The sequence below is a fragment of the Urtica dioica genome, chromosome 7 (genome assembly GCF_054948205.1).
Source record: "Urtica dioica subsp. dioica isolate 48M chromosome 7, U.dioica_male_clone48M_v1_H2, whole genome shotgun sequence".
Classification (NCBI taxonomy): Eukaryota; Viridiplantae; Streptophyta; class Magnoliopsida; order Rosales; family Urticaceae; genus Urtica; species Urtica dioica.
The window spans coordinates 40,367,994-40,381,945 of NC_142762.1; the positions used below are offsets into that span (position 1 = coordinate 40,367,994).

The 13,952-nt window shown below is 38.6% G+C and overlaps 3 protein-coding genes and 1 non-coding gene across 6 annotated transcripts; 2 read left to right on the forward strand and 2 right to left on the reverse strand.

The window, feature by feature from the left end:
• Positions 1-867: 867 nt before the first annotated feature.
• LOC149391573 (putative CDP-diacylglycerol--inositol 3-phosphatidyltransferase 2) lies at positions 868-3,225 on the forward strand. Of its 3 annotated transcripts, none has more exons than XM_089620182.1 (11): positions 868-933; positions 1,287-1,388; positions 1,597-1,681; positions 1,762-1,811; positions 1,924-1,963; positions 2,041-2,085; positions 2,177-2,242; positions 2,335-2,449; positions 2,562-2,618; positions 2,719-2,817; positions 2,901-3,225. In XM_089620182.1, the coding sequence occupies exons 2-11, from the start codon at positions 1,313-1,315 to the stop codon at positions 2,958-2,960; spliced, it is 693 nt and encodes a 230-aa protein (XP_089476308.1). In that variant the 5' UTR covers positions 868-933; positions 1,287-1,312; the 3' UTR covers positions 2,961-3,225. The 3 variants fall into 3 exon arrangements, with proteins under 3 accessions (XP_089476308.1, XP_089476307.1, XP_089476306.1); XM_089620181.1 differs by having other exon boundaries at positions 874-1,062; XM_089620180.1 differs by having other exon boundaries at positions 875-1,014.
• A 1,124-nt stretch (positions 3,226-4,349) lies between these two features.
• On the reverse strand, positions 4,350-6,874 carry LOC149391574 (ENTH/ANTH/VHS superfamily protein). The gene has a single exon (XM_089619107.1). It carries the CDS (start codon positions 6,555-6,557, stop codon positions 4,611-4,613), a length of 1,947 nt encoding a protein of 648 aa, XP_089475233.1. The 5' UTR covers positions 6,558-6,874; the 3' UTR covers positions 4,350-4,610.
• Positions 6,875-8,647: 1,773 nt separating this feature from the next.
• Positions 8,648-8,720, forward strand: TRNAR-CCG (transfer RNA arginine (anticodon CCG)). The gene has a single exon. It is a non-coding gene; the product is annotated as a tRNA-Arg (tRNA).
• A 144-nt stretch (positions 8,721-8,864) lies between these two features.
• On the reverse strand, positions 8,865-10,409 carry LOC149391576 (uncharacterized). The gene is made up of 2 exons (XM_089618801.1): positions 9,553-10,409; positions 8,865-9,348 (listed from the first exon to the last, which is right to left on the reverse strand). Exons 1-2 carry the CDS (start codon positions 10,283-10,285, stop codon positions 8,984-8,986), a joined length of 1,098 nt encoding a protein of 365 aa, XP_089474927.1. The 5' UTR covers positions 10,286-10,409; the 3' UTR covers positions 8,865-8,983.
• Positions 10,410-13,952: the final 3,543 nt, after the last annotated feature.

A 13,952-nucleotide genomic window follows, 5' to 3' on the forward strand; every position in this document is an offset into this window, starting at 1 on the left:
CGAAAAAGCTCCATTTCCTCCATGATTATAACTTCTTTTTTTTTAAGTCACCTATTTCTATGTTCTATTTGTCTTTGAATCTCTATTGCATGAGCCTTCTTTGTTTGCTCTCTCGTCTTCTCATTCGAACCTTTAGCTCGAGACTCAGAATGTGCTTGCTCGACTTATATCTTTTTATGTCATAGAATTATTGATAAAATTTGGAGGGAGATCTTTCCTTTATTTTAATATTCAAATCTGACTACTAATGTAATTAGCTCTTCAAATTGGCTAACCACTTACAACTCTCATATACATAACTACGATAATGAAATTTTTCATTTTTTTTATTGTTTGGTATGAAATCTTTAATTTTAAGAATTTGAGGAATTTTTTTTTTTCAATGACAACTTTTGGTGTCAGTGGAGACTGAACCCATAATTTCCATTTTGGATGTGGTGTTGAATTATCAACTAGATTATACTATGTATCACTGAGAATTTTTTGTTCAAGTTATGTTTTTCTTTTACCAATTTTATGTACACACTTAAAATTTCGGGATTTAGATACGATTACCACAATTTTTTATCGATAGACTTAAAATTATATATAAATAAGAGCGTAATCATAAAAATATTAAAATGGTATAAAAGTCTATAATCTAAAATTATGGACAACTAATGCCAAATTTTTCTAAGATTTTTGCTAATTTAGCATTTACTATAATAATCTCTTTACAAGAATATATATGGCCATCTCAAAATCAAATCGAGAAGGATCCTCAATTTAAACTAACCTTTGATTTCGATTTAAACGAGTCAAAAGACAAAAGTACCCCTGAAACACCAGCTGAATGAAATGAGAAAGCGAGATACAGTTTGCTTATACTCGTCTTCGTCAACTATAAATATTGTTTTTCGATTGCCGAGAGTTTCTCGTTCCTGGGTTTTTAGAGTAAGACTCTGTACCAATCAAATTTCAGGGTTTTTTAGGGTTGCGTGGATAATTCGCTATACTCGTCGCTTCCTATATTTGGTGGGCACTTCTCGTTCGGTTCCAATCTCTTTGATTATTACCCATCTCGTAATTCACTCACACACTAACTGTTGTTTCTAAATTTGGATAAAGTTTGCGAATTTGTTCTTAATTGGGAGTTTCCTAAACACTAGGATTTTTTTTTTCTGTGAGTCAAATCGTCGAACATATTGTGATCGTTATACCAAACCAAAAAAATCTTTGTCTTGATAATGATACCATTGGTTTAGTTGTTTGCATTAGAGTTGACTTTTTTTCCTTCTCTCATGCAGTCTCTGAGCGTATAGAGGAAGTCTCAATGCCGAGGAATTCCGTGGCAGAGCCGAAAAGGCTCTCAAAACTATCTGTGTATCTCTACATTCCCAATCTTGTTGGTGGGTATTGATTAATATCTCCTCGACTGATTTAATGCATAAAATTGCAGTGTTTAGAGAAGAAAACATTAAATTTTTGCACATGCTATGAATGAAACCCCTTTATTTTTTACTACCTAATACTTGGCATAGAACATATGGCTTCCATTAATTCATTCCTTAAAATTCTTCTTATGGAATTCAATATCACTATGCATATTGGACACAGGGTACACAAGAATTCTCTTAAATTGTGTCGCCTTTTACATAAGCTTCTCCAACAAGAAGATCTGCTCTATCCTATATTTTCTCAGGTAAGTATGAACTCGTCGTGAGCAAATCTTTTGAGTTTGATTTTTTTAATTAAATAAATTTTTTTTTTCTTTCTTTCCAGCTTTGTCTGTGATGGCGTAGATGGTTGGTGTGCCCGCAGGTTCAACCAAGGTATTGTGTTATTTAACATTACTTTGAAACATACAGCTCACCAAATCTATGGTCAACTAAGATTGTATGTAAAGGTCGAGCTTAAAATTTTATTCTCTCTTTGCTGTTTCAGTCTCTACCTTTGGAGCCGTATTAGACATGGTCACGGACAGGTGATATACTTATTTAAATAGTTGGTGTTTATGAACGATGAACTTGAGGTTTTGAACTTAGATGCTTTGTATTGCAGAATCAGCACCGCTTGTCTATTGTTAACTCTTGCTCAAGCGTACCGGTAAATTTTTACAATCGCGAAACTTTTCATCTTCATCGAAATTCCATATAGTCTCTGAGGTCATAATTGTTTTTCGGGTGTCAAAACGCAGCAATTTTGGGGTTCTCCTCATTCTTCTAGCCCTAGATATTGGCAGCCACTGGTTCCAGATGGTCAGGTATGTTTTGTTACATTCATTTGCACTCTAAAAATCATTGCGAAGAGGCTGAATTGTAGTTTGTGTGATTTCAAATTTTTTTTTTTTGGCAGTACTAACTTGTCAGGCAAGGCTAGTCATAAAGACGTAAAAGACAGCACTAGTCGGCTATTTAGGTTATATTACACAAACCGAATATTCATGGGTTACTGCTGTGTGGCGTGCGAGGTGATTTCATTGAACTTTATCATTATTATTATTATTTTTTTACTATTACTATTATTATCCATATGAGTTTCAATCCATTTTCAAAATTTCGTTGGTCAATGTTGCTCGGCAGGTTCTTTACATACTGCTGTTTCTTCTGGCTGAAAACCGAGACGAGAGATTGGTTCAGGTAATATGGTCAATACATCACATTGTCTAAAGTTCCTTGGTGGTGATGATGTGAAAGACGAATTTGAGACGTTTTTGTCTATGTTCTGTTTTTGTATCAGGTTTTGATAAGCTCGGCAAAACAGGACGTGCTTCTTTGCTTACTGATTGGGCTGAGCTTATTTGGATGGGGTGTGAAGCAAGCTGTTAATGTCATTCAGGTAAATAGTAGATGCTTATACATTAAATAGACAATTTGTTTGAACAATTGATTTTATTAATCTGGTATGATGTGAAAATTCAGTGGAAGACGGCAGCGGATGTGTGTGTGCTCTACGATATCGAGAAGAAACAATCGCCCTAAGTCCATCAATGTCGAAAAATCTTTGGGCGGGTTTTGAATTTCAATCTTCTGTTCCAGAGCTTAACACACCAGTGGTTGAGTTTTATTTTTTATTTTTATTTTTTAATTTTAGGGATATGATTGGACAGTAGAGTACAGGGTTGATATGATTTTTTTTTTTTTTTCAAACTATTATCAGGATTCAGGGTTAAGATACTTTAACATGCTTGTTCTATCCACGATTTTCTTTATGTTTATATTAGGAATCAAGATTTTGCACCTGCAATTTTTTTAGTATATATATTGATGTGTACACAATTAAGGTTTGGAACTGCTCTGATGTAGACGAATCTTCCAATACCTCGTCATAATTGATTGTTGAGTCACACTCGTACCATATTTCTTTAACGTCCAGTTATTAATGTGGCTTCACTGCCTCTTCCAGTATCAATCACCATTTTAAATTGTAGGTGAATAATGATATGTTGTAGCACTTGGATATCAACTTTATTAGTTCAAACCATTAACTGGATATTGAACTGTAGCATAAAAAAACAAGCATGAACATGTGACGCAGACTATTTGGTAGAGCTATAAGGTTCCCATGTGTAGAAACAGAATGTTAGGCAGAGTAAAAGATGGAATGTTAATAATAATAGCAAAAAGGCAAATATAAAATATGTGAAAAATAGAAGATGGAATGTTGCAGTTTCTTAGATTGTTTTGGGTGGGCCATGTTTGGCCTAAAGGCTATAAAGAAGTTGAATGGAGGTGATTTTCCTAACACATGACTCCTCAGACAATACTCTCTTCCAAATTCGTATAGTGGAGGTGATATAATGAATTAGCACCTTGAATGGGAATATATTATATACGAAAGTCCATCATAGAAAAAGAAAAGCGGGTGTTACATAAAACGTTCAAGCACTAGACGCCATTTGAGAAAAAAAAAAAAAAAAAAAACTGCATAGCACATATAGTCAGACAAATAGATACCCACTACGATGTTTATTACCAAAGCTATTTTGATGAGAATTAATCTTGATAAGTAATAATTGGTAATCTTCCGCGTTATTGGAAGAGAACAAACTTCCAAATCCAATTGTTCGTCTTTTGATTAGTCATCAATTTTGACAAATTCTTTTCCCCTTCAAAAGGATTCCATTTGAACTCGTCATATAATTCGATCCACAGCAGAAGGATTTCAACATCGTAGGCACTTCAAAAGATAAATTTTATCAACGCCGAAGTCACATAACAAATCAATAATGCTAGAAAATCAGTTCCAACTCGTGCCACGGTGCAATTATTCAACTGCCTATTTTTCAATCTTGGACGGAAAATCCAAGTCAACCCAGTTTGACAGACAATTCACAACCCGAAACAACAGAAATACAAACATCAACAAAATGATCTGAAACAAGGCATGTAAATGAAATCATGTAGAACAAAGAGAAGAATATATAATCAGCTCAAAGTTCGACTTTAGAAAACAAATAACTATATGGAACAACAACATTACAATATTACACAAATCAAAGGACACGAGGACAAAAAAACAACAAAAAATAAAATAAAATTCCTCCTCCAAAGCTATATGAAAGTCTCTTCGCCCTCCCACATTTCCAAATTCAAGTAAGATACAAAAATTATTTCTTAAAAAAAAAAAAATCAATAAGGAGCGTGGTAATAACCCGGAGGAGGCATTCCGTAGGGCTGTTGTTGTTGGTGATAGAACGGAGCTTGAGGCAGCGCATTGTTGTACCCGACTCCATTGATCTTGGTCAAGCTCGATTGGCCTTGCATTCCTTCCCGGGCGTATTGCTGCCACACAACTTGCTCCTGTACCAGCATTCCTTGCTTCTTCTCCATATCCGCCATCTGGACATACGCCGGCGGAGGAACTCCGATCGACGCTGCAAACGGGTCCGAGTTCACCGCCACCACCGTCCCGTCCGGCGCCGGGAGCGCCAAAACTCCGGTGCCTCCTCTTCCGGCCACCGCCACCGCCACGCTGCTGGCGCTCCCGCCGCCCATTTGGGCGGCGCTCGTGTGCTGTCTCACCGCTCCTTGGTCGTACATCCCGTTCAGCAGTAAAGGATCGATTCCGCCGCCCATCTCCGCTTTTTGCCTCCCCAAATTGCTCGCCGTCTCAACCAGAGCTAGCTCCCAGTCCGCCTTCCCGACCTCCGCCGCCGGATTCTGCCACGCCGACGTCACCTCCGACGATCCCCCGCCAGAGGGAAACGCCTCCCACGACCCGTTCCCGTTCGCCGCGGGGCCCGCGAAGAGGGCTAATGCCAGCTGGTTCCCCTGAGCGTCTCCGGCGGCCGGGTCTTCCCTGAGGTCGACCAGGTCCGGCGGGGGAGCCTGGGGTTTCGGGGCTGGCTCCGGCGGCGGAGGCGGGGCCTGAGTCTCCGGGGCCGGGAGGGCTCGAATCTCGTTCATGTCCTGGATCGGCTCGGCCTCGTCTTCCTCTGGCAATGGCGGGGCCGGGAGAGCTTCTCGTTTCTCAGGGCTTTTGGGTCTTTTTGATCGGTCTCGTACGAACTCTTCCAGGGTCTCCAAGAGCTTCCCGGTGATCTTCTGAACTTCGGGGTACTCCGAGGAGCGGGCGACACCGGTCTCCTTGCACCAGCTGTAGAGCGCGACGAGCTCGTCGATCTGCTTGGCAGAGCTCGCGTAGGCCTCGAAGGTCTTGACGCAGTCCGGGTACTCCATGTCGAAGAACTTGTCGAGAAGCACGGCCAGGACTTCGCAGACGTCGGCGTAGAGCTGGAAGCTTTCCCTGACGATCGGGTAGAGAGCGATGAGGACGAGGCGGTTGTTCTTTGCCAGACCCGTCGGCCGGCAGGATAAGAATCGGTCGAGAAGCCTCTGCATATGCCCCATCTTCGTGAAGATCTTCTCCGGCTTCATTTCCCGGAGCGGAGTCACGTTCGCTTTCTTGCCTTCCTCGGCTCTCTGTCCCGAAGACTCTCCGACATCGCCGTAGGATCTCGATCGCCTCATTCCTCCGAAATCTCCGTTTCTTGAGCCTCCGTAATCGCCGTTTCTTGAGCCTCCGTAATCACCGTACTCGTACTCGTTTGGCCTCCGCGGTGGAGATCGGAGCCGATCTTCTCCGCTGCCGCCTCCGCCGTTCTTCCTCTCGAAAGAGAGCATCTCGAGGCGCTGATCAAGATACAAAGCGTAGGTCCTTACGAAGGCGGAGTGGTCCCACGAGCTGGAGTGAGCCTCGTCCCTGAAATCGGTGAGGTTGAGGAGCCTCGTCCCTCGCCGTGTGGCGTAGAGGAACTCTTCTCGGAAAAGCGGATCTCCGTCGCTGAGGAGGCGATGAATTAGGGTTAGGGCTTTCAGAGCCACGATCCAGTCCCTGGTCTTTCCGAGCCGCTTCGACACGGCGCTGACTGCGGCGGATACGTATCCCCGGGAATACGATGTGAGGTTGAGGATCTCGCGGATGTACTTCTCGCCGGCGGGATCGTCATCGTGGCTCGTCGCCTTCACGATCGCCACCTCCAGCTCCGGCGCCATGTTGCTCGCGACCTTCGCGAGACCGATGCTCGTCTGGTCCTTCACCGCCCCGATCGCCTTTCGGATCGTCGTCGGCGCCATTTTCGATCTCGCCCGATCCAAACGAATCACGCCTCCAAAAAAGCCTAATCGAAACCCTAAAAGTGGTTTTTCAGCTCTTACTTACCGACAATGGAAGATCGGCGGCGAGATTTGCTCCGGCGAGACTGAACGACGCCGGATCCGGCTGATTTCGTCGCAGCGAAGACGAATGTTGACCAGTAATTGAGGAATTATGGAAAAGGAAAAGAAAAAGAAAAAAACGAGCACCGAGCTTCTCTCTCTTCTTCTTCTCTCTATCTCTCTCTCTCTCTCTTTCTAGATTTCCTCTGTACGTTGGTTGTTCTAAAAGAGCAGCGAGGGACATTGATTATTGGACATAAGCAAATGAAAAAAGCGAGGATTGTTGGGTGGGACACGTGGAGAGATCGGAGCCGTTGATGGATTTAAAATGTGGTTGAAATTTGAAAGCTAGCTGTCTCCGAGTGACGATGGGCTGGGTTTTGGTGCGCCTTATTTTAGCTGCCAAATACCCCGCGTGCGATTCACGGTGATTATTATTCTTATCACTATTTATCCTTGTGTCATTTTAGCCTAACCGAAACACTAAGTGTGAGTTCTTCGGACACGTGGACACTGATATGCTCGTAGATATTTTGACTGAGTGAATCGGAGGGCTATGAACTGTCTGTGTGCGTAAATCGGCCGGTAATAGTTGGACTTTTTTCTTTTCTTTTTGAAAGGAGTAGAGAAATCTGTTTCATGATCTTCGACTTCATGTCTTCGGACTTTGACAAATGAACCACTCTGAGGGACTTTCACTACCAAAAAAAATTAATAACAGGTATTATATCATAATTTCAGTTACAGTAATATTTATATTTGTAGATAGAAATAGCATGAATTACATTACAGCATTTTATTCCATTTTTTCAAACTGCATTGTAGCCTTTTACATATGAACATTGTGACACTATCAATAGAAAAGTCAAATATTTTAAAATTAAAATAAAAACTAATACTTAACATGAGACATGTAAATAAAATGTATCACTGTCTTAAATTTATTTTTTATTTTTCTTTTTGATTGGCCGGCGCAAAAGTATACTTCCATTAATGTTATATAAATATGGTTAACTAATTTTAACCGAACTTTTATTAGTTAAATTTATTATTCAACTGATTTTTTTATTTATAAATTAGCCTAATTAAATCCTAACCATTTTATTATATTTTAACCTTTGTTTGAGTGTTTTAATAGTTCAATTTTTTTTTTAATTATTAGTTTATTCAAATTGGCAAATATATTTTATGTTTTGGTGATAGAGTTGATTAAGAATACATTTATAATCGTTTGATAAAAATCAAAGCATTATCTATTAATAATTTAAATTATATATTTTTTAAATATAGTTACTAAAATGTCAGAAATAGTCATTCGATAACAATTTGGAAGAAGCATATTTTATCTTTTTAATTTGGTCAACTATGAGGGTAGTCACAATCAAGATCTAGGATCGTTGCTCTTAAAGCGAATTAAATAATTTCAAGTTGAACTTGAAGGTCGGTTGGATTTGAAATATAGTTTATGAGACCTTTATGATCATGATGACGTGGAATTGAGTTTATTGTTTGTTTTGTGGCTACAAGGGAAAATCGACGCACACGAAAACAAAATACAAGAGAGCTATTCAATAATGAGGAAAGTGGTGGAAAGAGTAAATAAATTTGAGATTTCTTTTCATAATTTAATTTGGGCAGAAGACATTTAATGCTAATTACATAATTTTAGAAGTTGAAGAATTGTGAAACTATATATACATGAAGCTATTAATAAAGACACAAGAGTGACAATTTACTTTTACATGTAGATAATTTATTTTTGTTTTTAGTAAAGCTAATTTTAAATTAAATGCGTTTTTAATTTATGTATGTATGTACAATTAAATAATAAGCTCCAATCACTATTCATTAAAAAAAGAGATTAATGTTTTTTTTTTCTTTCAAAAAACTAATAAATGCTGATAAGAGAACTCTTCTCTAATTATAAATAGATGAAGAATAATGATTGTGAACAATTAAGATACAAAATGAGTATAATGAACTAACTTTTAAATTAACTTACCAAGAAAGATCGCGTGGCCTAATGGATAAGGCGCTCGCCTCCGGAGCGGGAGATTGTGGGTTCGAGTCCCACCGTGATCGATTTCGTATTGATTTTCGGCTATTTTAATGTTTCAATTAGACCACACCAGTTTTTTTTTTTTTTTTTTTTTTTTAATATTCAACCTCATATATACAGGCTGAACAATCACAGATCGTTTCCTGTGTAGAATAATACACAGCAAGTAGAAGTCAAAACTGGATTAGAAGATTCATAGTAATGATAATGGCTTTGGGTTTAACTGATCTCATCCACTCTTCTTTACGATCTACCCAAAACAAAACACATTCATACATAAATACAATCACTTTTTCCCGCCCAACGCCTCGGTGATGCCAAGCACACAGTCGTGCCCGAGAGCCTCGGAATTGCCAAGCACGTAGTTTTGGAAGAACTTGAGGTTGGTACAATTCAGGATCGAAGAAAGCGCCGGCAACTTCTCCGGCGACAAAAGGCCTCTCTTCTCGAGAATCTCCAAGACTTGAAGGCGAGGCTTTATCCTCTTCTCCAGACTGTAACCGAGCAGCTCGGTGCTCTCCACGACGATCGACGCATCGCCTCTTCTGTAGAGCACCAACGCTTCCACCGTCTCTCTTATCGTCTTCTCCGAGCTACAGAAAATTACCGGGCACCGGTTGAAAATCCGCATCACCTCATCGTCACAGAAACCTATTTAAATTACGACATTATTATTAAGGAAAAATTATACAAAATTGTCAAAGAGTTTATTATAAATAATCTATCACTTTAAAAACAAATGTCTTAGGGTCGAATTTTTTTTCTTTCTTCGAAATCATTGACTATTTAGCTAAATCACTGTATTATTGTATTATTAATGGTAGTTTCCAAAATGTCATCGTAGTATATATATACCTAGTCCCTTGAAGAGCCTGGTCTTGCTCTCGAAGTTGTCTTCCGAGAGCAAACACACGACGCGGATCGCGTGGAAGTACATTTTACGGCTCCATGGTAATCCCATCTCGTCGACCTTCCTCGCGGCCGCGGCCAAGCTCTCGAGCGGGAGAAGAAACAGCCTTGGGAAGCACGCGATGTAGGCGGCGATCTCGCCGGAGCTCAGCCGGCACCGCTCCTTGAAGAACTCCATGTTCGGGACCATGGTCTTTTTCGGGTCCCTCTCGAGGAACCGGGCATGCCTCCTCAACACTCTGCACGCGGCTTCGGTGGTGCCGAGAGCGGCCTTCAGGGCGTCCACGGCCGGTCCGATCCGGTTCTCCGAGCTCCGGTGCAGAAGCCTCGGATTCCTGGAGATGATATCTATGGCTTCCGGGGCCGAGAACCCTTTTTCCTGGAACAAGTCGAGCTTTTCCTTCATCTTCTCGGGGCTCGTGTTGAGGACTCGCGGCTTTTTGTTGAGCATATGGTCGATCTGGGGCGATGAGAACCCGGCTTGTTTCAGGTACCTGAGCGCGGTGTCGGCTCTGTCGGGGTGGGAAATGGATGGAGAGACTTTCAGGGCTGTCTCCGGAGAGATGTTGTGTTGGGTGGTTAGGAAATCGGCGGTGGAGCAGAGAAGGGCTTGGAGTGATTTGTAAGGCCTTGGAGTAAGTTTCGAGGCAATATTGCATTTCCGTACGAGGGTATACATTTCCGTGGGAGAAAATGGGTGTTTGATTCGAATATTGAAGAGACGGTCATGAAAGCTTACCTGCGTTACGACCGATGAGAAGAGGCTGGGACGGTGGTCACTGGTCGGAGAACATCGTCAAGAGGTGTGCAAGGTTTTACTTTTACTTTGAGGGGTTTTGGTCGGAGTACATAGATTGGGTGGGCTGGGTTTGGGCTATTTTGGAGCCAAGCCCAAACGACAACAGCCAAGGAGAATTTTATGGGAATTTACCCATATGAAATTTGCCAATTATGTTATTGTTAAATTTTGGTTAATAATTTAATTACGTGAGTGATAATAGGAGTGGAAATTAACCAATTTAATGATGTGCCCATTTCGTGGTACCTAGGATAGCCTAGTGGTAATTCCACACCACTTCTTATGTGGAGGTCGTGGGTTCAATCCCCACTGGAGCAAAGTTGCCTTAAAAAAAAAAAAAAATGATGTGCCCATTTGGATAACAATAACAGTGACTAATTTTTCAATTATTAACCATACTTTGAGGCTAAAACACAATTTTGATGTCTCAATAAGACTATAGCTAGACAACCCTTGTTTTAAATTCTTTAAAATTAGTGTTTTTTAAACGGTAAATAGTTATTTCAGATTATTTATTTATTTATAAATGAAACTGTAAATAACAAAGTTAAATATAGCCCAACGTAGACTATACAGCTACATCAAGAAGAATGATTGTTTGCAACCTACTAATAAATTTTAAAAACACGATATATCACGCAATTTTTGCATAGGTGAAAGCGATACTTGGTTGTGTCAATCAAATTTTTATTATTAAATTTAAGAAATTATGTATAAAATTGTACAAATTTCAAAAATTATATGCAAAATGATAAAAGTTTAGAAAATATGTATAGTTTTTTTATTTATTAATATACTCTTATATCTAATTTTTAACTAGTCTCATCTCCCAAGTCGTTCCCCTCTCATCGCATTCCTCTCATCATTTTTCGAAAACTAGTTAAATCTAGGTTTTCCAAGGTTTCTCATATCTTTATTAAATTTCGAGTGATTTTGAACATGAAGATCTCTTTTGCAATGATAATATTTTATTTTGTTGTGATATAAAGTTTTATTACATGTTTTCAAAGTATATAGTGATGAAAGAAGTAAGATTTAACATTTTTATAGGAAATTTCGTAAAATGACGAACAATATATAAAGATAACTAACCATAATATTTTGTGCCATGTTGCAGTGTGACGTTGTGTATTTCAGTGTGTTGCGGTGTTACGACGTGGTGCGGTGGGTACCACAGTAGTAAGCCCCTATAGACTTCACCCAAAATTTTGAAAAATCTGGCAAATATCTTATGCAAACCTAGGCCAATGAAATCGCAAAACAAATCAACAAATTTTGTTATTTCGTTCTTTTAAATTACTAACAAACTAAACAACCATCACATGTTAAATTTATCATTAAAAACCTACAAAATTCAATTCTCATCTCAAACTCAACTAACCTTTCTCTTTTCTTTTTTCTTCTTAATGTCGTTGGTGGTGGTTGAAGTGCTTCTCGGCGACCGCAAAGTGTTTTTTCTTTTATTTTTTGAATTTGGTGAGTGATAGAAGATGATAGGTTTTTTTTTTCTTAATGAGAAGGTGAGAAATTTGTTTTATAGATTCAGGTGTTTTAAGGGCGTTCTAAAAAAAATTCAATACTTTTCATATAATTTTTAAATTTTGTGTATTTTTGCACATACTTTATGTAGTGTTCTTTTATTTTAATGAGTTTTGGGAAACCAAGGTAAGATAGTGAAGGAAGGGAAACATCAAAAGTGAAATCAAGCTCTTAATAAAGAGAATCAATGTTCACTCACATGATAGTCAATTCCAGAACTGATATATTGCGTGCACATTTTTACTATGAGCGACAAATGAATCTTTCGCTGGGGAACCAGTGAAACTCATGGTTCATAAGTGATTCGAGAGTGTAACGCTATATTTGACCATTTCATGTCACGAGCTAAACCTGGAGAGTAGACTCTACGTACTAGTATATAAATAGACACTTTATCTAAATGATCTAGTAAATATAATTCTGATAACTTCGAAAGGTTCAGTCTTGGGATTTTAGTGGAATATCACCGAGATTTGATTAAACGAAAGAAGAGAGGTAACAATGTCCATGTTCTCGCTCGTGTTCATCTAGCTTTGAGTTATTTGGTCCATGTAAATATGATATTTGACTACGAGCTCACAAACATAGTTTTGATTGTAACACTCTTTAGTTTGAGAGAATACGTCTATTTCACTTCTCGAAAGAGCGAAAATTATTCTTACGCCTTGTCGGAGTGATTGTGGGGTAAGAGAGTTGGCTTATGCCATGGTCTTTGTGCATATGGAGAATGACTCAGAAGAATTGGTGCAGATCTGTTAACAAAGAATGCGAGGATCTTGAAGAACTTGAAGACTGTCAACCGGAGTGAATATTCAAATAGTGTGGTTGAATGTGAGTTATTTGAATCTCTTCAATTTATATGTTCTTATTAGTTATTAAAGTAGTTCAGTGATTGTTATATAATTAAAATAAAAACTAGATATGTTGTGTGTGTTTCCACCGTATCTAAATTGTTTAAGATTTTTATTTTCGCAGTAACGATAATTTTCAACATCTACAATAATAACAAATGAAAATTAAGCACTAAAAACTTAAACTAAACATAAAAAAATTATAAATCGAATTAGTAGAGTCAAAATTTCAAAATATATTATTGGTCCAAAGCAGAACGAAACTCAAGTTATCATGCCATGAAATCTCACGTCATAGACTAACATGTTGTATTGGAAGAAGTTGTTGCACCGACCCCTCTCCATCTAGTCATGACATTGTCGCCTTGGTTTGTGTCAGAATATTATCTCGCATTTCCTTCGTATCATGTAAAATAAACTGAGGAACCTATGTTAGATCGATGAGAATTGTAACACTAGGTAAAAGTATTCAGTTTATCGTGGAACGCACGAACCTCCGCAAACAACTTTACTAACATGAGCACCTTTTGTTGTTTCACTCTATATTGTGTCCACATCATTTGCCCTTCATATGCCCTCCTAGTGAAGGCCGTTGACGTAACTACCCGTAGCAGAGCTCCCTCGCAAGTCCTCGATTCGATGGAAAATTTGATGGTAGAGAAATGCCGATCAAAAAAATATGCGAAAGCATGTTTACACACATATATAGTTTGTGTGTTTACAAGTTTGAAAGCACACCTTTAAAAACGATGAAATTGAAGATACACAACAGGAAAATACGTATATGAAAATAAATTACAAGACGATGTCAAATGAAAAAAAAAAGGTTAGATAACAATAGAAAATAGATAAACAATAAAATATTGGCAATGAAAGCAATAGAAAACACAATTAATATTGAAAACGCGATGACAATTGGCAACGAAAAAAAAACTTGTCTTCCAACATATGTTTAATGTTAAAAAACGCAATTAATTTCTATCGCTGAATTTGGCGATTTATCAAACCATAATTTTATATAACTAATTTTTTTAAGGGTATTTGTTATTGATAGAGATTGAACAAAACGATTTCTTCTTAGAAGGTGATGTGGAGCTAAGTATCGCACATAAGTTTTTCTTTCAAGAAGTTTGTAGATACATAATCTCATGTATATC